Source organism: Triturus cristatus, chromosome 10 (genome assembly GCF_964204655.1).
Source record: "Triturus cristatus chromosome 10, aTriCri1.1, whole genome shotgun sequence".
In the NCBI taxonomy this organism is placed as follows: domain Eukaryota; kingdom Metazoa; phylum Chordata; class Amphibia; order Caudata; family Salamandridae; genus Triturus; species Triturus cristatus.
In genome coordinates, this window is record NC_140593.1 from 997,505,243 (window position 1) to 997,531,973 (window position 26,731).

At 47.0% G+C, this 26,731-nt stretch overlaps 1 protein-coding gene across 1 annotated transcript in view; it reads right to left on the reverse strand.

The window, feature by feature from the left end:
- TOP3A (DNA topoisomerase III alpha) overlaps window positions 1-26,731 on the reverse strand; it is a 262,802-nt gene that overhangs the window by 80,550 nt on the left and 155,521 nt on the right. The window contains exon 9 of the mRNA XM_085628981.1: window positions 4,514-4,588. Coding sequence (XP_085485107.1) covers window positions 4,514-4,588 — 75 coding nt within the window. The remainder of the gene's footprint in view (window positions 1-4,513; window positions 4,589-26,731) is intronic.

Here is a 26,731-nt window from a genome sequence, read left to right on the forward strand (position 1 = left end):
GGGGTGGAGGGCTGGGATCAGTTAACTTTGGGGTTTTTCGTTAAGGTTGAAGTCTTATTTCGTGATGTTACAGCAAGGATCAATATAGGATACTACATGGTAGACAAATTTAGAGCAGCGCAGGGCAGACTGACCAATAGAGATAAATATGACAGACACAAGACAAGACGATGAGGACACTGTCCCGCAGATACAGACCACCCAGCGGCTTGGCCCCCCACTGACAGTGATTTCATGGAATGTGAATGGGTTAGGGGACAAAATTAAACGTTGGCTAGTGCTACAATACCTTAGACGAAAACATCCGGCGGTGGCTCTCCTCCAGGAGTCGCACCTGCAGGGAACGACTGCTAAGGCCCTGGACCGTTGGGGATTTCGAATGGTAATCCACTCTGATTTTACCTCTGGTTCCAGAGGGGTGGGGATCCTCATAAACAAGCGTTTCCCTTTGATAGTAACTGGGTCAAACAAAGACGATCAGGGTAGATTTGTGGCAATCACATGCCAATGGGATGGTAGGCTATACAATATCGTATCAGTATACATATCTCCGACACTACATCAGTCCGCCTTTTCAGACCTTGGGAAATTCTTACTCGCACTTCCATATGGAGAATTAATTATCGGTGATGACTTTAATGCCACCATGAATGCATTTATAGACCGGCATCCCCCTAGAGATCCCGGCGGACCCACCCATAGGCTGCAAGAATTTGTAGAAGAGCTTGGACTGCTAGATGTGTGGAGGACTAGATACCCGGAGGAAAGGCAATACACATTTCATTCGGGGATACAACATAGCCTATTCAGGCTCCACTACATTTTCACTTTAGCCACAGGAATACTAGGCATGTCAGAGATCAGGCATTTGCCTAGAGGTATATCGGACCACTGCCCAGTCCTTGTTGCATATGCACCATTTGCCCCACAAAACCAAAGGTTGTTTCCAATACGCCCAGTGTATCTTACAAATCGAAAAATAAGTAATGGCCTCATTAAGGCGACAAAATGCTATTTCGAAGAAAATAAACACTCAGTTTCCTCTCCAACAACCCTAATGGAGGCATATAAGACTGTACTCCGTCGGCATGCCATTTCCTTAACTGTGGGACAGAGGAGGGAAGGCCAAAAACACCTTGACGGGCTAGAATTGGAGGTCTCATTAGCAGAGGCGGCCCAGGCAGCGGACACTACCGACGAGACGACGCACAGACTACACCTGACGCTGCAGGAGTATAGGGCGAGTGAAGAGGCCTCTAGTAGGTTGACCAAAACACAACATATGATTTATGAGCAGGGAGATAAAACAGGCGGTCTATTGGCATGGTTGGGAAAGAAGGAAAGGGCGAATAATTGGATAACTCAGGTCAGAATAACTGACAAAGGCCTAGTTACTGCACCGCAGCAAATCACTGAAGCACTTGCACAACATTACAGGATGGTTTACACACCAGTTGCCGCTGCAACGGTGGATGAGAAGCTCGAGTTTCTACACACCATACACATGCCCACCGTAGGCGCAGAACAGCCCTAGATGAGGACATCACACCGGACGAACTTACGCAAGCAATCAGAGCGCTACACACGGGGAAGGCATTAGGACTCAATGGGATTCCGATCGAATTCTATAAACATGCAGCTCCCCAACTCGTGCCACACCTCTTGGCCATGTATGTGGAGAGCTTAGGCAAAAGGATCCTACCGAGAGACCAGCGTCTTGCCACTATCGTTACAATACATAAACCTGGCAAGCCAGCGGCAGAATGTACATCTTACAGACTGATTTCCCTCCTCAATACAGAGGCAAAAATACTTGCCAAGACACTAGCGCTTAGGCTGCAACCACACTTATCAGCGGTGATACATCCGGATCAATCCGGATATATGCCCCACCGCAACACAGCGCTTAATCTCAGAAGACTGCATGGCATGATGGAGCGTAGATCGACAATAGCAGAAGATGCAGCCATACTCTTGCTGGAAGCGCGAATGGCGTTTGACTTGGTGGAGTGGCCCTTCCTGTTTGCTGTTCTTAAACATACGGGATTCGGGCCAAAATTCTGCGCATGGATTCAGCTATTGTATACACAACCAATGGTGCAGGTAGTAGTAAACGGCCATTTATCGGCTGAATTCCCACTGGGCAGAGGGACGAGACAAGGTTGTCCGCTATCGCCACTCCTATTTGCAATTGTACTTGAACCTCTGGCGGCTTGGATCAGGCAGGACCTGACGATACGAGGGCTGCGGTGGACCGGTGACTGGGAGGACCGTATTTCGCTATACGCGGATGATATATTATTATATTTAGCGTCCCCAGCACGATCCATCAACTGCCTCTTGGACATCTGCGCGGCTTATGGACGTGTATCAGGATACACCATCAACTGGGACAAGTAGCTTATCTATGACTTGCATGGCTCCTCACCGCGGCTTCCGCGTGGGAGCGCACTTCAGGTAGTCACAGATGGGTTTAAGTACCTTGGGATATTCGTAACACATGACCATGCACAGTTTACCGAAAAAAACTTGACACAGCCCCTGGTGAGATTAAAAAAAGACGTCAAGTATTGGCGTACACTACCATTAACGCTACTGGGACGAGCTGCCCTCTTTAAAATGATGGCGGTTCCCAGGTTTCTATACGCGTTGCAGAACACACCGTTCCCTGTCCCCTCTTCATACTTTGCAGCAATAAATGCGTAAGTGACGACATTGCTGTGGGATGGAAAAGCACCCCGTATAGCAACGCACAAGCTCACCAGAAGCTGGTATGATGGCGGGATTGCTCTCCCGGACATCAGAGTATACTATTGGGCCTCCCAGCTGGTGGCTATCAACCAGTGGCTTCATGTCCCCCAAGCGGATCCAGCATTTCGGATGGATAAACACCTTCTAGCCCCGTCTGGGATCATGGGGGCACTCTACAACAAAAAGAAAAGATGCAATCTTACAGGTCCAACGTCGCACACGCTACGCATATGGTTTGAGGCGCAACAAACGTTGGGCTGGGAAGGGGTGGCAATGCAGTTATGGGATACACATAGACTTGGGATGCTGGGTAATACCAAGGGCTTTCATAGCTGGGATTTAATAGGAATATCGAAAGTTGGGGACTTGAGGCAGAAGGGGGGGTGGTTACCTTTGCCCATCTGCAGGACACATACGGCTTAGCGCAGACAGGACTATTTCGATACATGCAGATCAGGCATGCACTCCAGTCCCTCCTGCCAGCGGCTGCGCGGCCTGAAGAATCCTCCCCGCTAGAGGATAGGCTTTTAACTGACCATCTCCACGAAAAAGGCAATTTCGTTGACTTACCGCAAAATAGTGAATAATCGCTCGGATCCCACAGAAACACTGAAGGCCACGTGGGAGCTAGAGTTGGGAGACATTGATGAGGCTGACTGGCGGGAGGCACTTGCGTCCCCCAGGGAGGCTGCAATTCCATCACGACTTAGATTAGTGCAGTTACAAATTTTACACCGCACATATTACACTGGGACACTCTTATATAAAATACATCGCTCAGATACGCCGCTCTGTCTCAGACAATGTGGAGAAACAGGCACATTCTACCATACTATCTGGCTCTGCCCGAAAATTGTACACTACTGGATGGTGGTGATGCGCACACTCTCCCAGGTCACACATGTCACAATACTACCAGACCCGTGATGCTGTCTCCTCAAAATCTGGGAACCCACAGATTTGAACAGGGTTGCTCAGGACTGGGTAACTTTAGGCATGACAGTGGCAAAGCGAAACATTGCACAACGCTGGGGATCCAGGCTTAGCCCTACTCTCAATCAATGGTGCAAAGATATGGACATGGCGATGATGACGGAGAAGTCAGTGTATACCCACCGAGGGTGTCCTAAAAAGTGGGGGAAGGTCTGGGGAGGTTGGAACACCTATCGGGGCAACATATGCGAGCACCCCCCATCAGAAGAGTCCGAGTCTGACACTAATGAATGAACACACCCTTCTGAGGGTTCTTTAGTGAGTCCAATCTGGGGAATTACCTGGGCGCATGGGATAGAACTGATAGGTCTGTACGTAGAAAACGTGAGAATGAATGTCTACGCAATGCTGGATGTATGTCTGCATACCATGTGAACCGAACGGTCATTGAAAGACAAAATGTTCAATAAAAATTGTTTTATAAAAAAAGAAAAGGCTAATTTATAAAATATATCACACTCTAGCATTAGAATTGCTTTATGGTGTCGGGGGGGAGGGGGTTGCAGGAGAGTTGTATCTTATTTTTAAAATCTATTTGTTTAACTTGTTTATTCAAACTATGGACCGCATTGGAATCCTTACAAACACATCAATAAAATGTGTTGAAAAGAAGAAAAAAAAATCAGACACCCTATAAAAAGCATCTCTTTGGGACAAAAGGTAGGGTACTGCAAATATCAGGGGGAGAGATTCCCAATGCCTCACGTGTTTCTGTAAACATCAACTAAATATCACCATTCTGCTCACAATAAATATTTTTCAGACATACCACTGTGTCCAGCGCCACTGGTCTCCATTTACTTTTTGGCTTGCTCCCAACCTCCACAACGGTGGCAACTGGATTCTGAAATGGAGCAGAGGAAAATAAGATCACATGCAAATTGTCCTTTATCGTCAAGCAATTGCAAATCTCAGAGACAATATTTTCGGAGTTCGGAGGTTACTGTAGTGGATTCTTTACTCAAAAAATTGCATCTCTGTCTGGTGTTTTCCAGATTTTAGCGCATTATTGTATTTTAAAAACACTTTTGTACTAAATGTCTTTGTTACTAATAACATCATGAGGTAGAGTCACTGTATGTGGTTGAGTGTCCATGAAAATACAGTGCCAACTGAGCATGGCTGAGGAAAGAATCCTAGGAAAATCTCCTGTCTTGCTTTGTGATTCAAAAATAATTGACTGGAATAAAAATAAACGTAAATCCAGTATGTTCCACCATATTATCTTGTGGGAAGATTTAGAGATAGCAAACCAAAAGCATCCAATGAATCCACAGAAAGTCTTTGAATTACCACATAAAGATTCAATATTCTCATCAAATTGCCTAGAAGATGGACATGTTAAGTTACAACATAGCACTACAGCTCACCACTGAGGACAACACTTTATTACAGGGTGGCTTGTTAAAAGTTAATCTGAGGTAATGCTGTTTAGGAGTACAGAATTTTAGATCTGGGAAGATGGGAAGATGTCCAGGCCATACATTCTGCTCTTTTTCCACCAACATTTGACTTTAGTTTGAACATTACCATTCTATATTTACATAACTCCATTTCTATTATGTCTCCCTACTTTGACTTTTTCAATGCATCTAGTGTTTTGCCACCCGAGGAACTGATGTGGCCCCAGGAAGGGGAGAGAGGTATAGAGTGACTATGCAATGTAGTCACCTAATTTTCTGCAAAGATATATTTTCGATGTAATTCCAACCTGCTTGTCCTCTCTACATGCTACTCTCCAACTTCATGTAATTACTTTAAGTCCTAGAAAAAACACTCTTCCAGTTAAAGTCGCTTGCACCTGTGCTACTTATATCTTTGACCATTTAAGTGCTCTATTAAATCTGCTTAATCTCTTTTCCTCTCGGATTTAAATCTGATGAAATATGCAAAGACTTTTCTTAAATGGCCTGTTTTCTTCCGCCAGCTTAGGACTGCGGTCGGTGAACACCGCATGTCTGTTGGGCCGTTACACACACACACGTTGTGGGATAAGGTTGCACAAGTGCTGCTGCAGTGCCCCCAGGAGGCCCGGGCCTTGCTCCCCCTTGCAGTTGCAGAGGGTCGAGACGCAGCAAAGTTCACCATCCGGAGTGGGCTGGATACCGCCTACTCGCTGGGTAGAATGGTTTCCACTTCAGTAGCCCTGAGGCGCTACGCCTGTCTGAGAACATCTGGCTTCCCTGGGGATTTCCAATCTACCCTTTTGGACATGCCCTTTGATGGCCGTCGCCTGTTTGGTAACAAGGCAGACAACATGCTTGGGCATTACAAGGGGTCTAGGGCTTCGGCCAGATCCTTGGGCCTCGCAGCAACTTCTCGCCCCATGCAGTCTGCCTTTTGCCTCTTATGGCTACGTAAGAGGTGCCCCACCATGTTCCACCCAGAGCGACAGGGCTACGCAAGCTACCTAGCCTCTGCGTGGCCGGGGACGTAGGACCTAGCGTCATGGGTCTGGGGGCCAGCAGGTGAGCCAATCCATCAAAGCTCCCCTGCAGCAGCCTCCATACCTTCCTAGTCCGACCTTTCAGGTCCACCAGTTGCCAGTGGGCGGCAGGATCTGCCATCACCTCCCCTACTGGCACAACATCACGTCGGACAGGTGGGTTTTGCAGATAGTCCGGAGGGGCTACTCCCTCCCCTTCAAGACTACCCCTCCCTCCATGCCACCAACCCTCCATTGCATGTCGGAGGATCACTTGGCCCTTCTCCGCCCTGAAGTTGCAGCTCTCTTGGCCAAGGGAGCTATTGAACAAGCCCATGTGCCGAAGTAAGTAGTGGTTGCTACTCCCACTACTTCTTGGTGCCCAAGACGGACAAATGCCTGCGTCCTATCTTAGACCTCAGGGAAGGCAACTGCTTCCTCCGGAAGGAGAAGTTCAAGATGTTAACCTTGGCTCAGGTCTTGTCTGTCCTTGACCCTGGAGACTGGATGGTAGCGTTGGACTTGCAGAACGCTTATTTTCCCCCAGTCTTGCCTGCCCACCGGCATTACCTACGGTTCCCGGTGGGCCACGAGCATTTTCAGTTTACCATGCTCCCCTTTGGCCTTACCAGCGCTACTCGGGTGTTCACAAAAGTGATGATGGTGGTGGTTGCAGCTCATCTGCGCAGATCAGGGGTTCCAATCTTCCCCTATTTCGACGACTGGCTGTTAAAGGCGGGCTCGCCCCAGGCTATTGTCTCCCACCTCCAGACTACAGGGGACCTCCTGCATTTGCTGGGGTTACAATCAACGTGCCGAAGTCGCACCTGATTCCCTCCCAGAAGCTCCTTTTTATTGGAGCGGTTCTGGAAACAGCGCAGTTTCGGGTCTATCCTCTCGAGCAGTGAGTCCAGGATATTCAGGGTAGGATACCGATGTTTCAGCCTCTATCCCGGATTTAGGTGAGAATGACCCGGAGGCTGCTAGGCCTCATGGCCTCCTGCATCCTGCTGGTGGAACATGGCAGATGGCATATGGAGGGCTCTGCAGTGGGACCTAAAGTTCCAGTTGGCGCAGCACCAGCAGAATCTTACCAATGCCATCCAGATCTCAGAGGGGACTGCAAATCAGTTGCAGTGGTGGCTCACGAACCAGGATTAGGTCAACGGCAGATCCCTCTCCCTTCCCCAACCAGAGTTCACAGTAGTGATGGATGTGTCACTCCTGGGATGGGACGGCCATATGGGAGAGGCGGAGATCAGAGGCCTCTGGTACAGTCCAGGCTCCACATCAACCTTCTGGAGCTTCGGGCGATTCATCTTGCACTGAAGGTAATCCTTCCTTCTGTCAAAGAAAGAGTAGTGCAGCTGTTCACGGACACCACCGCCATGTGGTACTGCAACAAACAAGGAGGGTGGGGTCGTGGATCCTATGTCGAGAGGCTCTTCGCCTTTGGACATGGCTGGAACATCAGGGCACATCTCTGGTGGTTCAACACCTGGCAGGTTCCCCGAAAGCCAGAGTGAACAAACTCAGCCACTGGTGTATGATGGATCACGAATGCCATCTTCACTCGGAGGTGGTGCGAGGCCTCTTTCAGCAGTGGGGAGAGCCTTGCTTAGATCTATTTGCCACCATAGAGAACGTGCAGTTTCCAAGGCGGCTCTCGCTCGGCTAAGCTTTTTGTCGCGAGTGGAGTTGCGGTCTCCTGTACGTCTTTCCGTCTGTACTACTTCTGCCCAGAGTGCTGAAGATCAAGCGCGACCGGGCCAAAGCAATTCTTGTGGCTCCGGACTGGGCAAGAAGAGTCTGGTATACCGAGCTCTTGAGCATGGCCATTGATCCTCCGATCAGACTGCTTCTTCAGGAGGATCTTCTGTCATAGCAGCAGGGGACGGTCCTCCACCTGAACCTGTTCTGTCTCCACCTCCTTGCGTGGAGATTGAGTGGTGACAGTTGACAGCTTTCGACCTTCCTCCCGAAGTCTGTGATATTATCTTGGCAGCCAGGCATCCCTCCACTAAGACGGTATACGCCTGTATATGGAACAAATTTGTGGCATGGTGCACAGCAAAGGCTGTGGATCCCCTTTCTGCCTCTCTTTGAGAGGTTCTCCTCTTCATTCTTTCTTTGGCCTAACAGGGCTCTGCTCTGGGCACTCTTAAAGGCTATCTTTCGACCATTTCTGCCTTTCTTTGCCTTCCTGAACAGCCTTCTCTTTTCAAGTCCCCTATTGTTAACAGATTTCTGAAGGGCATTACTCATCTCTTTCCTCCTTCTCCTTTCGTAATGCCCCAGTGGGACTTGAATCTTGTCCTCACTTATCTTATGTGTGCTCCCTTTGAGCCACTAAATATTGGTCATCTTCGCCTCCATACTTTGAAGACTGCTGTCTTGCTTGCCATCACCTCTGCTCGCAGGGTGAGTGAGCTTCAAGCCTTATCTTCCAGACCTCCTTTTCTTGCTGTCCATACGGACAAAGTAGTCCTCCGTACTTGGCCCTCTTTTCTACCCAAAGTGGTTACCTCTTTCCACATAGGTCAGACCATCCCATTGCCCACCTTCTTCCCGCCTCCTTCCAAAGAGGAGGAGAGACTCCACTGTCTGGACCCAAAAAGTGCGCTGTCTTTCTACCTTGACCACACTAAAGACTTCTGGGTGGACGATCAACTCTTCGTGGGTTATGTGGGTGCCAAGAAAGGTCGGGCAGTGCACAAACATACTATCTCTCAATGGGTCATCCTATGCATTAAGATCTGTTATTCTTTGGCTAAAAAGGAACCTCCAGTAGGACTGTGCGCTCACTCCACCAGGGCGATGGCAGCTACTACTGCTTTGGGACATGGAGTTACGCTGGTTATCATCTGCCAGGCAGCCACATGGGCATCCCTGCACACATTTACTAAGCATTACTGCCTGGACATCCAGGTCCGGAGAGACGGCTTTTTAGGCCTTTCTGTTCTCCAGGACTTCCTGGTGTGAACTTAGTTTGCAGACCCACCTCCGGGGTTGGTATTGCTAGGGTATCTATTCTAAGGTAAGGAATCTATAACGAATAGTCTCTTTCAGATGAACAAGTTACTTACCTTCGGTAACGATGCATCTGTAAGAGACATTTATTAGTTATAGATTCCTTAACGCCCCACCCATCCTCCCTGTTCAACTAACTGACTTCTAGGGATAGGAATTCCCTTGCAGGGCCCTAGTTTTGTGCACCAGTGGTCAGTGTCTTGCATGGCTCTGCACTTCTGGCGTGGAAAGTCGTATCAGAACTGACATCAGCGCACAGGGGCAGCGTCTAAGAAGACAACACGAAGTAATCCCGGCGACCACGACGACGGACGCGGAGTTGACCAATGCCAACTACCGACGGGCAGGGGTACTGCTAAGAAAAGATTTCTCCAGATCCAGTCGGACACCTGGGGTAATTCTAAGGTAAGGAATCTATAACGAATATACGTCTCTTACAGATACATCGTTACCGAAGGTTAGTAACTTGTTCATCATGTAATGAACCGGGAATGCAAAGCAATATTTAAAGCACCTGGCATGTTTATCAGAGACCTTCTATGAAACACCCAGAATACTAACTCTGCTCTGAAATCGCACTTGCTGAAGATTTTTAGTGAGCCTCAGCATAATATTCGTCTGAAGCATTTAGGAGAATATCAGTGTCCCTCTTAACAGACCCATTTTTAAAATAAAGATTACCTATTATGTGGGAGGAATACGTCCAGAAGGTGTTGTATGAATATTGATTGTGTAACCATCTTAACATTATCCAACGTTTTAATTTTATATTTTAAGCTTACAGAATCTCAGCAAACCAGTATTTTGATCACACAATTCTGTTTCAACTAGTTTACTTTAGTACTACTACCTGGAGTGTGAATTGGAAAACCACTACTGGCTGTTTTGACAAAATAAACAATAATAATGTGTGAAACAAAACAAACCACAACATATAAAACAGCCCAAAGTGATTAACTATGGGCATATCCCTTTACAGGACGAAATCCCTCACTCACCAAAGGTGACATGCTTCATCATTTGGGATTATCCTCCCAGAGGAAAAACCTAGTTCCTCTGGGGGCTACAACCCCCTCTCTGAGAGGGAGGAGCTCAGGGATGTTTTCAATATAATACTGGATGTTCTAAATCCACAAATGGAGGGCTAATAGTATGAGTGAGGGCGCAGCGCAAAAATAATACTCAAAACCTGTGAGGAGAGTGCAAGATAAAACTAGCTAAAGGGCGTCAAAAAATCTTTATTGTAAGACGTACTTTGCTAGGATTAAAAAAGGCAGTGCACCAACGGTCTAGATTTGAAACCGTGATGGTGAAATGAAAACTACTTGGTCAACATGTTTCAGCCATATAGCCTATGGATAGGCTTTCATCAGGACCTAAGATGCTGCTGCAAAAGCAATATGTGGATGACGTGCCACAAAGGATACAAGAACAGGAACACAAATTTGCTTGTGCCTGTTAGGAGACCATTAACTACAAACAAACACCCAAACAAACAACATCAATGTGATGATCACAAATATATCAAAAGAGTTGTTGTGTTTCACATAAAGAATTAAATATAGGGATACACTCACCCGTGACTACTGGGTAAGTCACCACACCTCTACCTGGCAACCGCTCAGGAAAAGGGCACCGCTCTAGGAAAAAACGGTGGTAACCAATTGTTAACAATATCATGTCTTTAGGATACAGCTGAAGTATCACGAAACTGTGAATACTTCCATAAAGCATATATATCAGAAAGCAAACCAACAGAGGGAGACTATTACAAGGGGAGGGTTGGAACAAAAAAACTTTTAAAGTCATAATGCTGGCAGGATGGTGTGATCTAAACCGAAAACCAAAGTAATTTAAGTCACACCGCAGGTATACCCAATTCACAAAATACTACCATGATCAGATATGTAAAATCACAAGTAGTAAAAACTGATGGATAAAACAGTTTTATTCAAGACAAACTGTTGCTATCAAGAGCAATAATCGTAATATTCAAGGCACAAGGTGAAACAAGGCTACAATATAGAACTAGTCACCAAGAATATAACAGGTCGACCAGCTAGCAGATAAGAGTGTACCTATATCTATCAAGCTTATATCGGCACACAAAAAAGAGAGAACTAGGCAAAAGCCAACCATGCAGTTACTCTAAATTGCCATCAAGGGGGCTTACCTATCCGTCGTTACGCCGGCGTAGTATAGAGCCTGCAGCCGGAGGTACCGGGACGGTATTAATGCCTCCTTTTAAAAAAATGTTTCAAAATAACGACCAATCCGAGCACCGATGGAAGCTCACATTACGTATTCGCGTCTCAGAGTACTCCGCGCATGCGCAGTACAAGTACGCTATGTCCATAACACTGCGTAGATTAATTGAAGTAAACGTACTGAGGGCATGATCTACATCTTAAAATTTAAAGCGCATGCGTGCTGAAAAGCACGCTAAGACACCCGGTTTACGCATGTACGCCAATATAGTGTAAACTGCACAGCGCATGTACGTGAAATCTGTAATTCACAAACATGCTTCCTCAGACTAATCAACCGTAAAAGAGGGGACTAAATCCATAAAAACAAATAGAAAATAAGTACCCTTTTATGTATAGTGAAATAGTCAACAGCCCAACAGGAATCAACAGGCAAAATGCCATGTCTATGTGACAATTTCATTATTTAATCAAGTATCAACTGGTAAAGTCCACAGACTAGCTGTAGCGTCTATTAGCCAGCCGGCATAATCTAACATAAATGAATCGACTGAGGCACCCGTAAAGGCTCGATCCTAAGGAAAATGATAACAAAGTAAACAACACCGAGGGTATGTGCTGTGGCAAGATGGCGGCCGACGCTTCGGCCGAGTGAGTTGGGCTGAGCGCTCCCGGCTGCTGGCGCTCCCCCTCTCAAACTCATAACGGTGAAGACCGACACCTCGGGACCGGACATGCTTAAATCCTGATTCAAACCCGCAAACCCGTATAAAAAACAATGATCTTGCTTACGGCTGCTTCTCTCTTGTTATCGACGCGCAGAACATATTGGCGCTCTGGAGCCGCTGGAGTGCTTCATTCTTGGGTGCGGCACTCTTCCTCTTTCCTTTTCTCCTCCGGTGTCATCATTCCGCAGGCAGGCAGCAGGAAGATGCCGCCTAAGCCAACCACCAAAGGCCCTGCAAAGAACAACAAACCTCGTAATATCCAGCTTACAGGGAGCAGCGTCACTGCTGGTAATCCGGGGGGGGGGGGGGGGGGGGGGCCCGAAGACGCATAAATCCCCACAAGATGGCCTCTCTGAGCTGGCGAAGACATCCTCCGGTAAGGCCCCCCCCGTTTCTAATCCTGTTAAAAACACCGCCCCCTTGTTTCTGAAACGATCCATGAGAAATACGGCGCAAAACACCTCTAAAACTGTTAATCCTGGGTTATCATCTGAGACAGCTTTATCCCCCTCTTTGCCTGTGCATGATGTGAGTTATTCTCTTGGTCAAAAAAACGAGGGAGTATCATCGTCTAAAGACACAATATCGTTGGAAGTCTCAACGGACCATCACCAGGTTTCAGACATTTCACCAGGATGCATTATGGGACCTGGAGTCCCTCCAACTCATGCAGCCTCTCCATGTAAGGCTACTAAGACGGTGGTGGGTACTTCTCTGGAGAGTGGGGCAGTCGGGGAAGGATTGGCGATCAACAGCAGAGAGAGAATCGATCCCAATCAAGATATAGAACCCCTGGACAATTTCTTTTCACTTTCAGACACATCGTCAACTTCGGACGACGATGACGATGATGATATCATTAATAGAGACTGGGCTGAATATGAGGCTGGTTCTGCTAGCCAGGGTGAAGTGGACAACTGTCTTTTGGGGGGCTATATGAATCCGGTCCCACTTGACGGTACAATTCGGAAATGTAAACCTTCAAGCAGACAAGAGTCTTCTGTAAATCCCGCGTCCTCCAAAGACTCCTCTCCCCCAGGGGAGAACCTGGTCTGGGATTACTCGTTTTCGACTGCGCATCCTTACCCTTCGGAAGCTGGTAATGATCAGATAGCGGGTGCTATAGACGCAGCCTTAACCTCTACTGATCCCTCAGCTCCTATGAAACCAATCACTCTAGAAACGATCTATGATACGATGTTGTCACATAGGGCTGAGGCGAGACTCGAAAATGCCAGAACGCAGGGGGCTTGCCGTAAGCTGCAGAATGCTATCAGACGGATCAGCAAGTCTTGCGCTGAGATTGGCATAAGAGTAGGGGAGACTGAAACTCGTATCTCTATGCTGGAAGACGAAGCTGCAATACAGAAAAGGGTAGTCAACGAGCTAAAGGCTCAAAAAGAAGACGCTACTTGGAAGCTCTCGGAGTTGGAAAATCGAATGAGATGCAACAACTTAAGGGTCCTGGGTATCCCGGAGGGCGCAGAAGGGGGTGATACGAGAATTTATTATTCAGCTTTTTGTAGAAGCCTTTCCAGAGCTATCCAAATGGAACTGGGAGATTGAGATCCAAAGAGCCCACCGTTTTCCTTTTTACAACGAACTTCAAGCTCCTCATTCTGAAACAGCGGCTGTCCATTCTCGTGCCATTTTGATCTCTATTAACAATTTTCTTGCTCGAGAAGATGTATATAGCCTAGCAAGACCTAATCAGAAGAGAGCTGCCAAAGGTGTCAATTTTTTTGTCACACCCGACTTTTGCCATGAGACTGTTGTGCGGAGGTGGCAGCTCCGCCAACTGATTCCTCTTTTTTTAGCTAAAGGGTGTCAAGCGTTTCTTCTCAATCCCGCAAAGCTAAAAATTGTGTTTCAAGGCCAGAACAAGTTTTTCTCTTCTGAAAATCTAGCTAAGGAGTATTTACACTCATTCAAGTCTGGTTCCTAATCTGGGATTGGCACAAGTAGTTGTTTGTTCGGTCTTCCCCGTACTCTGTCTTTCTTGTTGTTATAATTATCTTTGGGGAAGCACCACAGGGAGCGTCTCCCACTCTCCATCACCAGGACCTCGGTCCCATTGCCTCCAAGCAGGGTGGGTTCCGTGGGTGGCGGGTGGGGGTTGGGGTTTGGGAGGGGCACATTAAAAATCAAAAAACATTTTGTTCCACAGATCATGTAATTATTTATTTTTTCTCTTTTTATTGTTACTGTTTATTCTATGTCTTATTGAGTAGGTTTATTTGCATTGGTTATTCAGAATACGTTGGTTTATGGTTGATAAGGGGATTAGAATAGGCACATATAATGTTTGCGGCCTCAATAATCATGATAAACGTAAAAAGATCCAAGCAGAACTGAAAATCACTCTTCCTGACATTATTTGTATGCAGGAAACACACATCTCTTGGTCTCATAGGCAGAAGTTAACTGATTTAGGATATTCCATACTTGCCACATCTAAACAATCCGATACGAAACGTGGGGTGGCTATCTTAGCTCGACCCTCCCTAGTCCCTTCAGGGCGTTCTTCGGTGGATATTTCAGGTCGGTGGGCTATTTTCGAATGCTTAGTAGGGGAGACAAGTTTTACGCTATGCACTATATATGGCCCCAACTTAGATGAACCTAGTATCTTTAATTTTTTAAACGGGGAACTTGCTCTTTGGCCTTCACCTCTAATACTTTGTGGAGATTTGAATATTAATCTTTCTAGCAATTGGGCATATTCCCCCTGCTTGTATAAAGGCCGCAAACCTAAAGTCTTTCAAGCTCTTAGGAACTTGGTACAGGACCATGGTTTGGTAGATGTTTGGAGCACGATTTATCCGCAGGACCCTGGGTACACTTTTTTTTCTTCCCCGCACAATAAATTGTTCCGATTAGATTCTTTTTTTGTACCAGCTGCCTGGGCTCCTGGTACTCAATTTCAAATCTTTCCGAGACTTTTGTCTGATCATGCCCCAGTAGTCATCTCTTTATCTAGTGTTGCCATCTTAAAACGTACCAAGACCTTCTCATTCGATAGGAAGTTGTTATATGACCCCTTATTTTTGGCTCACATGAAGAAATGGATTCAGGATTTTTTTCTATGTAATCGTGGGTCTGCCTCCCCTGCGGGGGTATGGGACGCCTTTAAGGCTTGTTTTAGAGGCAAGGTTCTCAGTTTTGGTCTGTTTGCTCAAAAATCATGTAAACAAAAAATGCTAGAACTTTTTTCTCATCTGAAAAACGCTGAATTGGATTTGGCCACTCAGCTACGGGAAGCAGATGATCTTAAAGCAAGTTTAGATAAACTCGCTCAGTGTAAGGCTAACATTAACCTCGTTTGGGCGCAGGAGATCGCGCTTAAACACCATCTTTACAGGAGACAACTTTATGAATTCGGTGAATCTTCGGGGAGATTTATGGCTCAAAGAATACGTGCAAAAAATCCAAGCTCTAATGATTAATGCTATGTACAATGCTCAGGGTTTATTAGTTCATGAACCACAGACTATTGTGAAGGTTTTCCATCATTTTTATTCTGACCTATATGCCCAACCGAACAATGGAGATCTTCCCGCCGATCTCGGGCTACCTGCTTTGAGATGGGAACAAGTGGATCCGGTGGATGTCGAAAGAATGGAAAGGCCGGTAACATCTGAAGAAATTGAATTAGCATTATTCAAAATGCCCTCGGGCAAGGCTGCTGGGCCAGATTCTCTCCCGATGGAGGTTTATAAGGTATTTTTTTCTGAACTGCGGGAAGATATGTTATGTGCTTTCGAGGCGGCCAGACAAGGATCTCCCCCCGTTCTTGGGATGAAGCACATATCGTTATTTTTCCTAAAAAAGGGAAGCCTACGGATCAGCCAGGGTCTTAGCGCCCGATTTCTTTGATCAATTGTGATGGTAAATTGTATGCTAAGCTTCTTGCTAACCGGTTGGCTCCGCTTGTCCCTGAATTGGTTTCACCACTGCAGCACGGGTTTGTCCCGGGCCGAGGTACAGTCGACCATGTTGGCCGGGTTGTTGCTCTCCTTGACGTCGCGCAGGTCGAATCCAGACCTCTGGGTCTCGCCCTGCTCGACGCCGAGAAGGCCTTTGACCGGGTCGCATGGCTGTTCCTTTGGGAAATAATGAAGCGCATGGGATTCGGTGCCGGTTTTATACGTGCTCTCCAGATATTCTACCGAGCCCCCACAGCAAGGATTTGTGCAATGGGAATCAAATCGGTGGTGGTTCAGATCTGCAGGGGGACCCGTCTGGGATGTCCTTGCTCTCCTCTCCTTTTTGCTTTCTACATTAACCCTTTTGTGAAAATGCTCGAGTTGAATGCCCAAATTCCCCCTTTTCTAGTTCAGAATCTGCCATATATAATCCTTGCTTATGCGGATGATATTACGGTTATCACCTCCAATTTAGAGGTCGCTCTTCCAGTTATTGAACAGCTTGCGGCTTCCTTCGGTAGATACTCTGGTTACAAATTAAATACCACCAAGACTCAATGTCTTTGTTTGAATTTACCCACAGTTTCCGATCCCAGGGTGGTCGAAGAGGTGGTGTACCTTGGAATTAAGATCAGATCCAACCTGGACGATTTGGTTTCTGTCAATTGGAATGATATCTTGGACAAAACCAAATCCACGTTGGAATCCTGGCAGAGTCTACATCTTACACTTGTGGGCAGATCCAACCTTCTAAAGATGGTTATCCTTCCAAGAGTACTTTATTTTTTCCGTGCCGTCCCTCTATTGGTTTCCAAGTATCAGATCCAACAATTGCAATCCCTTTGGGAAAGATACATTTGGGCTCCGGGGAGAATTCGGAGAGCTTCACGTTGGATGACATTACCATTTGATCGCGGGGGATGGAGAATCCCGGATTTTGCGTTATATCAAATCTCTTGTTTACTCTTAAAGATGCGTATTCTGCTTAAGGGGGAGGAGGTTAGTAATTTGGCAGAAGCACCTTCAATCTATCAAATGGCGCTTGGTAGCTATGCCAAGAATTGTCTGCAAATTGAAGTTGATGGCAGCTACTATAAGCGCACCCGCTTTAAGATACTCTCCTCTGCTTTTTCTGTTTGGAAAACTCTTAAAAAGATGTTTCATATCCCCAAATACACTATTTATACTCCTTTAATTGCTTCACATCTCCTACCCTCTATCTTCTACGATTCAGTTGGTCGGCAATGGTATTCCAAAGGGATTGTACGGTTAGGGGCTTTCGTTTCTGCAAGGGGAACTTGTCTTTCTTTTGACGAATTTAGAAAGAAATTTGATTTAGCTAATAATCAGTTTTTTAAATTTCTTCAGATCCGGGATTTTCTTCACAAACATACTTTTCATCTTGTCTCTATCCGTTTTATTGATGCCATAAGTTCTCAGTTACGAATTGGCTCTATTTACCATATACTATTGGATTCTAGAGTAGATGACTTGGATAAAATCAATTTGAAGTGGAGAACCTGGCTAGCCTCTCCTCTTATCCACGTTGAAGATTCTATCAGTATTGCCCACAGAACTTTGTACTCTGCCTCATTAAAAGCCCAGCATTTTAAAACCTTGTTTAACTTATATCGCACCCCTGCGGTTATTAGGAAATGGGGCAATTCTTGTCAATTCCCCAATTCAGTAGTTTGTTTTCGTTGCCAAATGGACAATGCCGATATTGTACATGTTTTTTACTCCTGCCCTTCTCTGCGATGTTTGTTTAACCAAATTGAAAGCTTTTTGTCTCAAATTTTAGGCAAATCGGTCTCTGTTTTTTCAAGCTGGATCTTATTAGGGATTGGAGGAGAGTTATCGGAGGGACAATGTTTATTTAATTTTCGATACTTTTTGTTTATTGTTGCTGCTGTAACCCGACTCACTATTGCAACTGCTTGGTTACAACCTGAGGCTCCGAGCTTTGATCAATGGCGGGCCAAACTATTCAACTTGTATAATTTAGAAATCAGTATGTATGGGCTAAAAAAAACACGCAAGAGGAAATTTGGTATTACAATTTGGCAACCGCTAATTGATCATTTTTCTGACTAATCTTTTTCTTTTTGTAATTTTTTCTGTTTTTATCTGTCTTTGCAAAATTCAGTTGTATTGTTTTCCTCGTGTGGATTTCTGTGGAACATTAATAAAAATATATAAATAAATAAAAAGGAAAATGATAACAAAAAAGCAAGAAAACAAAAAAACACAAATATGTTGCTAAGAACATGAACCTGGTATAATTAACATATCCCTGCAGTCACAATCAAGGATGGAACATGACCTACAGTAAGAGTGGAATTACAGATGTCCAATTAAAGTCGCCGAGCAATCAACTTACAGTAACAACCATTGAATATCGTCATTCAGGCCTATGGTGTCAGTCTGTAATTTGTGTACCCACCATTGTTCTCGCCTGAACAAGAAAGTAGTCAAATCAGTAATATGGGGTGGAATAAATGGTTTTTCAAGCACCGTCCATTTCAAATCATTTGGTCTGTGTTTAGCTACAAGGAAATGATTGGTTAATTTGGTTGATGTTTTACCACAGCGGATAGTGCTCTTATGCTCAAGAATGCAGATTTTCACCCGTCGAGTGGTCATGCCCACATAGCGCAAAGGGCACGGGCAAGTAATCAAATGGATAAGATTGTTACTGTTGCAATTAGTGTGGCAGTTAAGAGCCCATGGTCTAGGTGAACCAATGTCTATCTCGGTTGTCGTAGATGTATGAGGGCAGGCCGCACATGTCCCACAGGGAAAATGTCCCAGCACTGGAGGCAAACCCCATCGAGTGCTTTGTACCTTGTTGCTGATACGTGGACGAGTATGTACCAAACGATCTTTAATATTGCTACTACGTTTAAAAGCAAAAAGGGGACGAGGCAGTGCTCCTGAACCTACATTCAGGATCTTCCAGTTGGAAAGAAGGCTCTTCTTGATTTTATTAGAAAATTTGCAAAAGGTATGAACACAGGTCAGACGATTGGTTGCCTCTTTTGGAATACTGGGTTCTAACAAAGCTATCCGATTATTATTGAAAGCTCGTGTAGAGGATTTTCTCACCAATCTTTTCGGATGTCTTTCTTGTAGTTGCTTCGATAAATTACGAGCATGTTCCTGATACTTTACAGTAGATGAACAGTTTATTTTCATGCGTAAAAACTGGCCAAAAGGCAAGTTATCCCGTAGCGCTCGGGGATGGTAACTCTCATATAGCAAAAGTTCTTGGCCATCGGTTTTTGATACAATTCAGTGCACAAACCCCCTCAAAGGGTAAAATTAAGATGTCCAAAAAGGGTAAGGAATATGCTACTTACCAGTATGCATCTGTTCTTGGCATGTAGAGCTGCAGAGTTGTACACTTAGCATAGATCGCCATCTGGTGTTGGGCCCGGATGTTTGCAGTTTGTTTTTGTTCTCTGGACAGTCTTTGGAAGTCACGAGTTCGGTGACTCCTCCTTCGGTCCGTACTGCGCATGGGCTTCGGCTCCATCCTCAGATTGTTTTTCGCCAGCAGGGAAATGATGGAGCGTAGTAATAACAGTGAGAAACCCATGTGTGTTGTATCTAAATAAGATGGACTGGAACGGATACAGGTAGCCGGGGAGGCGGGTGGGCGTGTACAACTCTGCAGCTCTACATGCCAAGAACAGATGCATACTAGTAAGTAGCATATTCCGTTCGAGGCATATGAGCTGCAGATTGTACACTTAGCATAGATTATATAGCAGTACCCAACCTTAGAGGCGACCACCGGTATCCGTTGCAGCGGTTTGAAAAAGTGTCTTTAGTACAGCCTGGCCCACACTAGCTTGCTGCTTGGAATGCACATCTACACAGTAATGTTTTGTGAAGGTGTGTGGTGTTGACCATGTGGCTGCTTTGCAGATGTCATCTAAGGGTATGTTCCCTAGAAAAGCCATCGAAGCCCCTAACTTTCTAGTAGAGTGGGCTTTAGGTGGAACAGATAATGTTCTTTTTGCCTTTTGATAGCAAATTTGTATGCACTTTACAATCCACCTAGCTATCCCGGATTTAGAGATGGGGTTGCCTTTATGTGGTGGAGAGAAGGAAACGAACAATTGTTTAGTCTTCCTGAAAGGTTGCGTTCTTTGTATGTAGTACAGCAAAGCCCTCTTAACATCAAGTGTGTGTAAGGCCCTTTCTGCAACAGATTGAGGTTGCGAGAAAAAGACAGGTAATTCCACCGATTGATTGAGATGGAAGGGGGAAATGACCTTGGGCAGAAACTTCGGATTTGTACGAAGTATGACCTTGCTGTGATGTATTTGTAGGAAGGGTTCCTGTATAGTGAACGCTTGTATTTCACCAACCCTTCTAAGGGAAGTGATAGCTATGAGGAAAGCTGTTTTCCAGGTGAGGAACTGTAGCTCACATTTATGCATTGGTTCGAAGGGTGGACCCATTAGCCGTGTAAGAACTACATTTAGATTCCATACAGGGGAAGGTGGTGCCCTGGGAGGAATTACTCGTTTAAGGCCTTCCATAAAGGCTTTAATAGCGGGCACTCTGAACAGTGATAAATGCTGTCTGTTTTGTAGATAAGCAGCAATCGCTGCTAGGTGTAGGCGTATGGATGAATATGCCAGGTTACACCTGTGAAGATGGAGCAGATAGCATATGATGTGCTGTATGGATGCATCTAAAGGGTTGATTGTATTGTTACGGCAGTAAATTACAAATTTTTTCCACTTTGCGTCTGGCTTCCATGATAATGTTCATGCAATCAGGGGGAAGGTTAAGGTATCCAAATTCTAAGATTTCAGGAGCCAGATCGCAAGGTTGAGCTGAGCTGGGTCCGGGTGCCTGATTTCTCCATGGTTCTGGGTTAGGAGGCATGGGGACAGGTGCAGTTTTTGATGTGGTACCACCGATAGCTGTAGTAGTGTGGTGTACCACGGCTGCCTGGCCCATGTTGGGGCTACCAGAATGAGTGTGAGGGAGTGCTGCTGTAGCTTCCTTACCACTAACGGAATTAGTGGGAGAGGTGGAAAGGCGTATGCAAATCTGCCTGACCAGTTCATCCATATCGCATTGCCCTTGGACAATGGGTGTGGGTACCTGGCGGCGAAGCTTGGGCATTTTTTGTTTTCGTGGGTGGCGAAGAGGTCTATCTGAGGATGCCCCCACTGTTGGAAGAATGGGTGAAGAACTTGTGGATGCAGTTCCCATTCGTGTAGTTGTTGCGTTTGTCTGCTGAGCAGATCTGCCATGGTGTTTTGTACGCCTGGAACGTGCTGTGCCAGGAGAAAGATGTTTTGGGGAATTGCCCATCTCCATATGCTCTGGGCTAAGCGGGAGAGCTGGGGAGAGTGTGTCCCCCCTGTTTTTGGATATAATACATTGCAGTCATGTTGTCTGTGCGAATGAGGACTGCTTTGCCCGAAATCTATTTTTGAAAAGATTTTAGGGCTAGAAAGATCGCCAAGAGCTCCAGATGGTTGATGTGGAGCGATTTTTGCTGTGGCGTCCATAGACCTTGCATTGTGAGGTGTAAGAGGTGCGCTCCCCAGCCGGAGAGCGATGCGTTCGCTGTTAGAATCACCTGAGGAACCGGGTCCAGGAACGGCCGCCCTTTGGAAAGGTTTGTGGTGTTCCACCACTGCAGAGAGTGATGGGTGCGGCCGTCCACCAACACCAGATCCGTCAGCTGACCCTGGGCCTGGTTCCACTGTCGTGCTAGGCACTCTTGAAGTGGACGCATGTGGAGTCTTGCATGGGGCACTATGAAAATGCAAGACGCCATCATTCCTATGAGCTTCATAAACACTCTTGCTGGAAGAGAGTGTTGAGGAAGGAATGTTTTGCGCAAGGCTTGTATGCTTGCGATCCTGGCTGAGTTTGGATAGGCAATACCTTTGGAGGGGTCTATAGTTGCCCCGAGATATTGCTTTGTGTGAGATGGTAGGAGGTGGGACTTTTGGTAGTTCACTGTGAAGCCTAGCCGGTGGAGTAGTTGAATGGTGCTGTTGGTGTGTTGCACACATTGGTTGTAGGACGTGGCTTTTATGAGCCAGTCGTCTAGGTAAGGGAAGACGTGAATATGTTGACGCCTGAGGTGTGCTGCTACAACTGCTAGGCATTTGGTAAACACCCGTGGAGCGGTGGTGACCCCGAAGGGGAGAACCGTGAATTGGTAATGCTGACCGTCCACCACGAACCTGAGGTACTTCCTGTGAGAAGGGTGTATTGGAATGTGAAAGTATGTGTCCTTCAGATCCAAGGTAGTGAGAAAGTCTCCCTGACAGAGGAGCGGGAGGACTTGTTGTAGGGTGACCATGTGGAAATGGTCTGAATGCATGTACGCATTTAGAGGCCGGAGGTCCAGAATGGGCCTCAGGGTCCCGTCTTTCTTTGGTATAAGGAAATACAGGGAGTAGACCCCTAGATTTTGCTGATTGACGGGGACCTGCTCTATAGCGTGTTTTTGGAGGAGGGAGACCACCTCCTGTTTGAGCAGTGTGGAATGTTCTTGAGACATTGGACGGTGCCTTGGTGGGATATTGGGTGGGGTAGATGTTAGCTCGAGACAGTACCCTGACCGAATAATTTGGTTCACCCATTTGTCCGATGTTATGGATTCCCATGCGTGGATAAAGTTTTGTAGTCTGCCCCCGACCGGAGTGGGATAGTCTGCGGGGAGTGAAGGGAAGTCATTGTGCGGGCGGGGTGGCAGAACGGGTGGTGTTAGTTTTGCCCCTGCCCTTATTGTTGTTGCCTCTGTAACCACCCCTTTGGTAGCCCTTTGAAAAGGTATTTTGAGGAGGGGACTTGTAGGAGGTAGAGGCGCTATCGGTGGAGTAGCCTCTGCCTGTGCTACGAAAGGATGAGCGTCGAAAGGAGCGTTTAGGGGCCTGTGATTGGAGTGCCCCCATAGACTTTGCTGTGTCTGTGTCCTTTTTCATCTTTTCTAATGCTTCGTCCACCTTTGGCCCAAAGAGAGTTTGTTGGTCAAAGGGGTGATTTAGTATGGACGCCTGGACTTCAGGCTTGAACCCTGAGATCCTGAGCCAGGCATGGCGACGAAGCAGGACACTGGTATTTATGGCTCTAAAAGCAGTGTCGGCTGCATCGAGGGCACACTTAATGGAGGTGTTCGTAATTAGTTTACCCTCCTGTATCAGGTCATGAGCCTTGCGTTTGTGTTTTTCGGGGAGGTGCTGCATAAGAGCCTCAAGCTCGTCGTGGTGTGCTCTGTCATAGCGCGCAAGTAGCGCTTGTGTATTTGCAATGCGCCACATGTTTGCAGCTTGGGAGGCGGTGCGTTTGCCAGACGCGTCTAGAAGTTTGGATTCCTTATCTGGCGGTGGGGCTTCTCCTGAGGACTGGGAGTTAGCCCGCTTTCTAGCTGTGGACACAACTAGGGAATCTAAGGGAGCAGGGCCCTTAATGTATGCAGGGTCTGTGGGTGCCGCCTTGTACTTCTTCTCTATTCTAGGGTTCAATACCCTGGCCCTGACAGGGTCTTTGAACACTTCTGCAGCATGCTTGGTGACACCTTTAAGCATGGGCAAGATAGACGTGGACTTGTCCTGAATGTCAAATGTGTCCAGTAGGAAGTCGTCTTCCACTGGTTCACTATGCATTTCCACCCCATGGTAGTGTGCTGCTCTCTGCACTAAGTGGTGAAACCCTAAGGAGTCCTCAGGGGGAGACGGCCTGGATGGGTATAGGTCGTCCTGAGGCATATCTGGTATGTCAGGGTTTTGGTAGTCTTCCCATGGGTCTGGGGTCCCCGGTGGAGTGGGATCCATTGGGGCGTCCGCCGGGTCATAATCTGGATCCCCGTAATCCGGATCTGGGGACGGGGTCGGGGAGCGATGAGGTAAGGGTGGCGGAGACCTGGGAGGAGGAGGGGGTGGAGGAGGTGGAGGAGGCAGAGGAGGAGGTAGTGGGGAGGGCACTCTGAGAGGAGAAGTAGCAGAGTCCTTCCGCTTGGGCGGTGGAGGAGGAGCCGGTGTGTCAAGACGTCTTTTCTTGACAACTAAAGTCAATAGCCCAGTCTTTGGATCTTTAAATAGAGTCTTTTGCAAAGGGTCTGGTGTGAAGAGGTCCAGTGGCACCGAATCGTCCGCTGGCGCCGATGTTTTCGGAGCCGAGGGTTTCGATGGTTTCTGTGCACCATGCTTTTTTGGGACCTCTGGTTTTTTCGGCGTCGAAGGATTTTTCGGCGCCGGAGCGTCGGTGCCGACAGATTTGTGTTTGTGTTTTGTCGGCACCGAGAGTCCAGGCTTCGGCACCGGTGGCTTCGGAGTCGAGCTGGGTATCACTTTCTTCGGTGCCGGATGGGGTTTATCGGCACCAGGCGTCGGCTGGCTCGAGCCCGAGCTGCCGTGAGACTTCTGAGGCTTCGACACCGGGCCCGAAGGTGGGGTGATAGAAGCTGTGTCCTTGGTTTTACCCAGGCCTGCAGGCGAGGGTGTAACCTGAGTCTCTTTGGTTTTGGGCGCGGGGGTGGGAGCGGGTACAGTACTCACGACCCGCTGCGCCGGTGTGATGTCCTCCACGTCGGAGTCGTCGGCCTCGGAAGCGCTGACGACGTCGTCCTCCTGCTCGGCGTGTAGTTGCCCCGATGCTCCGGCGTCGTCTCCGAAGATGTCCGGTGGAGCTGCAGTCGATGAGTGCGCCATGGTGCGTCGAGCTCTTCGATCCCGGATGGTCTTTTTTGATCGAAAAGACTTACAGGCGGGGCAGTCTCTAGCCTAGTGTTCTGGAAAGAGGCAAAGGTTACACACCTGATGGAGGTCGGTGTGGGGAAATTTAGACCCACATTTTGGGCACTTTTTGAACGGAGTCCTTTCCATCGGCCGGGACCGGAGTCGAGGAGGGCCCGAAGGCCGGTGCCGATGTACGGGATGGAGAAAAGTGCCGCTTCGAGAGATGAAGGTAGATGAAGAAACTCGAAGAACGAGGATTTTCCGTCGAGGCTGGAACCGTAGAAGTTCGAAGCCGGAGCACGAAGTATCACATCCGAGCCCGATGGCGGAAAAAAACAATCTGAGGATGGAGCTGAAGCCCATGCGCAGTACGGACCGAAGGAGGAGTCACCGAACTCGTGACTTCCAAAGACTGTCCAAAGAACAAAAACAAACTGTAAACATCCGGGCCCAACATCAGATGGCGATCTATGCTAAGTGTACAATCTGCAGCTCATATGCCTCGAACATGGGTCTTACTATATTCACAAGTGAAATTCAGAAATGCATTTCAACTGTTAAGCCAAGTTTTGAACTCCGTAAGAGATGTTAATGTGCCTCGCCAGACTACAAAGATATCATCAATATATCTTTTCCACACACGTATGTGGTCTTTGTAGGGATTATTGACATTAAAGATATATTCTTGCTCAAAAACATGGACGTACAAATTTGCCAGGCTGGGAGCAAAAACGCTCCCCATTGAAGTGCCTGACACTTGTAGGAACAGCTGGTCCTCGAACTGAACTTTTTTTTCCTTTCATCGCTAGTTTGGCACAAGCAATGATGAAGGATACCGGCGTGATGGAGTCTGGTGGATTGTGCAACAGGAGAGTCTCAATGGCAGAGAGAGTTTCATCCTGTGGGATGCACGTATAAAGTGACTCCAAGTCGAAAGAGACGAGGTAGTCCTCCTCAATGTCAAAGCTCAAATCATCCACCAAGGTCAGAACATCTTTCGTGTCCTTCAAATAGGTGGGCATTTTGGCAACAAAAGGGCATAGAAAATGGTCCACGAAAGAGGATAAAGGTTCGAGAAGAGATCCTTGTCCAGAAATAATCGGACGGCCAGGAGGAGGTCGCTGGCTCTTGTGCACCTTAGGTAATATGTAAAAATAAGGCACTATCGGATAGGCTTTAACCAGGAATTCTGCTTCGTTGGTAGTGATCCAATGGTGAGCACATGCTTCTTCCACTAGGATCTTGATCTCTTGTTGTAATCTTCTAGGGGGGATCTACTTTAAAAAGTCTATAAGATCGAGCGTCTTTAAGTTGTCTCTGACAGGGGGCGTGGCTTGGACGCCGCAGCGACATGGCGGCTTCTCCATGAGCTCCGTGCGGACGCGGAGCTTTTCTATCAATTCTCCACCCTCGGACACCACTTCTTCCCGCTTGGAAGGCAGCTCCATGTCCGCGATGGGTCGGTGAGTCGGCATGCAGCAAACGGAGTCTCCTGCTTTGTTCTTCGCCCTAGGAGCCGCGGCGGTGAATATTCCCTCATAATAACGCGAGCGTCCGCCATTTTGAATCGCGGCGCTCGCGTTCCGATTTTTCTGACCTCCTCCTCTTCTAGTATTCGTTGCCTGGTTGTTCATGACTTTCATTTTGCCCTTTCTGCATTTTTATGATGAGGACAGTACACTGAGTTATTTTTACCGCCATTTCACCAGTTTAATGTGGTTCTTCACAGTTGATGCTATTATTTACCTCTGAGATGCGAGCGATCGCCATTTTGTATGACTCTTTTGCGGTGCTCGGTTCTTTTTCCATCTTCTAACTATGTTTTCACCCAAATAACTATGGAAATGTGACTTTTTTGTCTACAATGTTCCTACACATGGTCTGAAGCTCCTCAAGGGCATTAATTGGCTATATTTTCTGTTGCCGCTTTTCACCTCCTGCTGCTGCATTT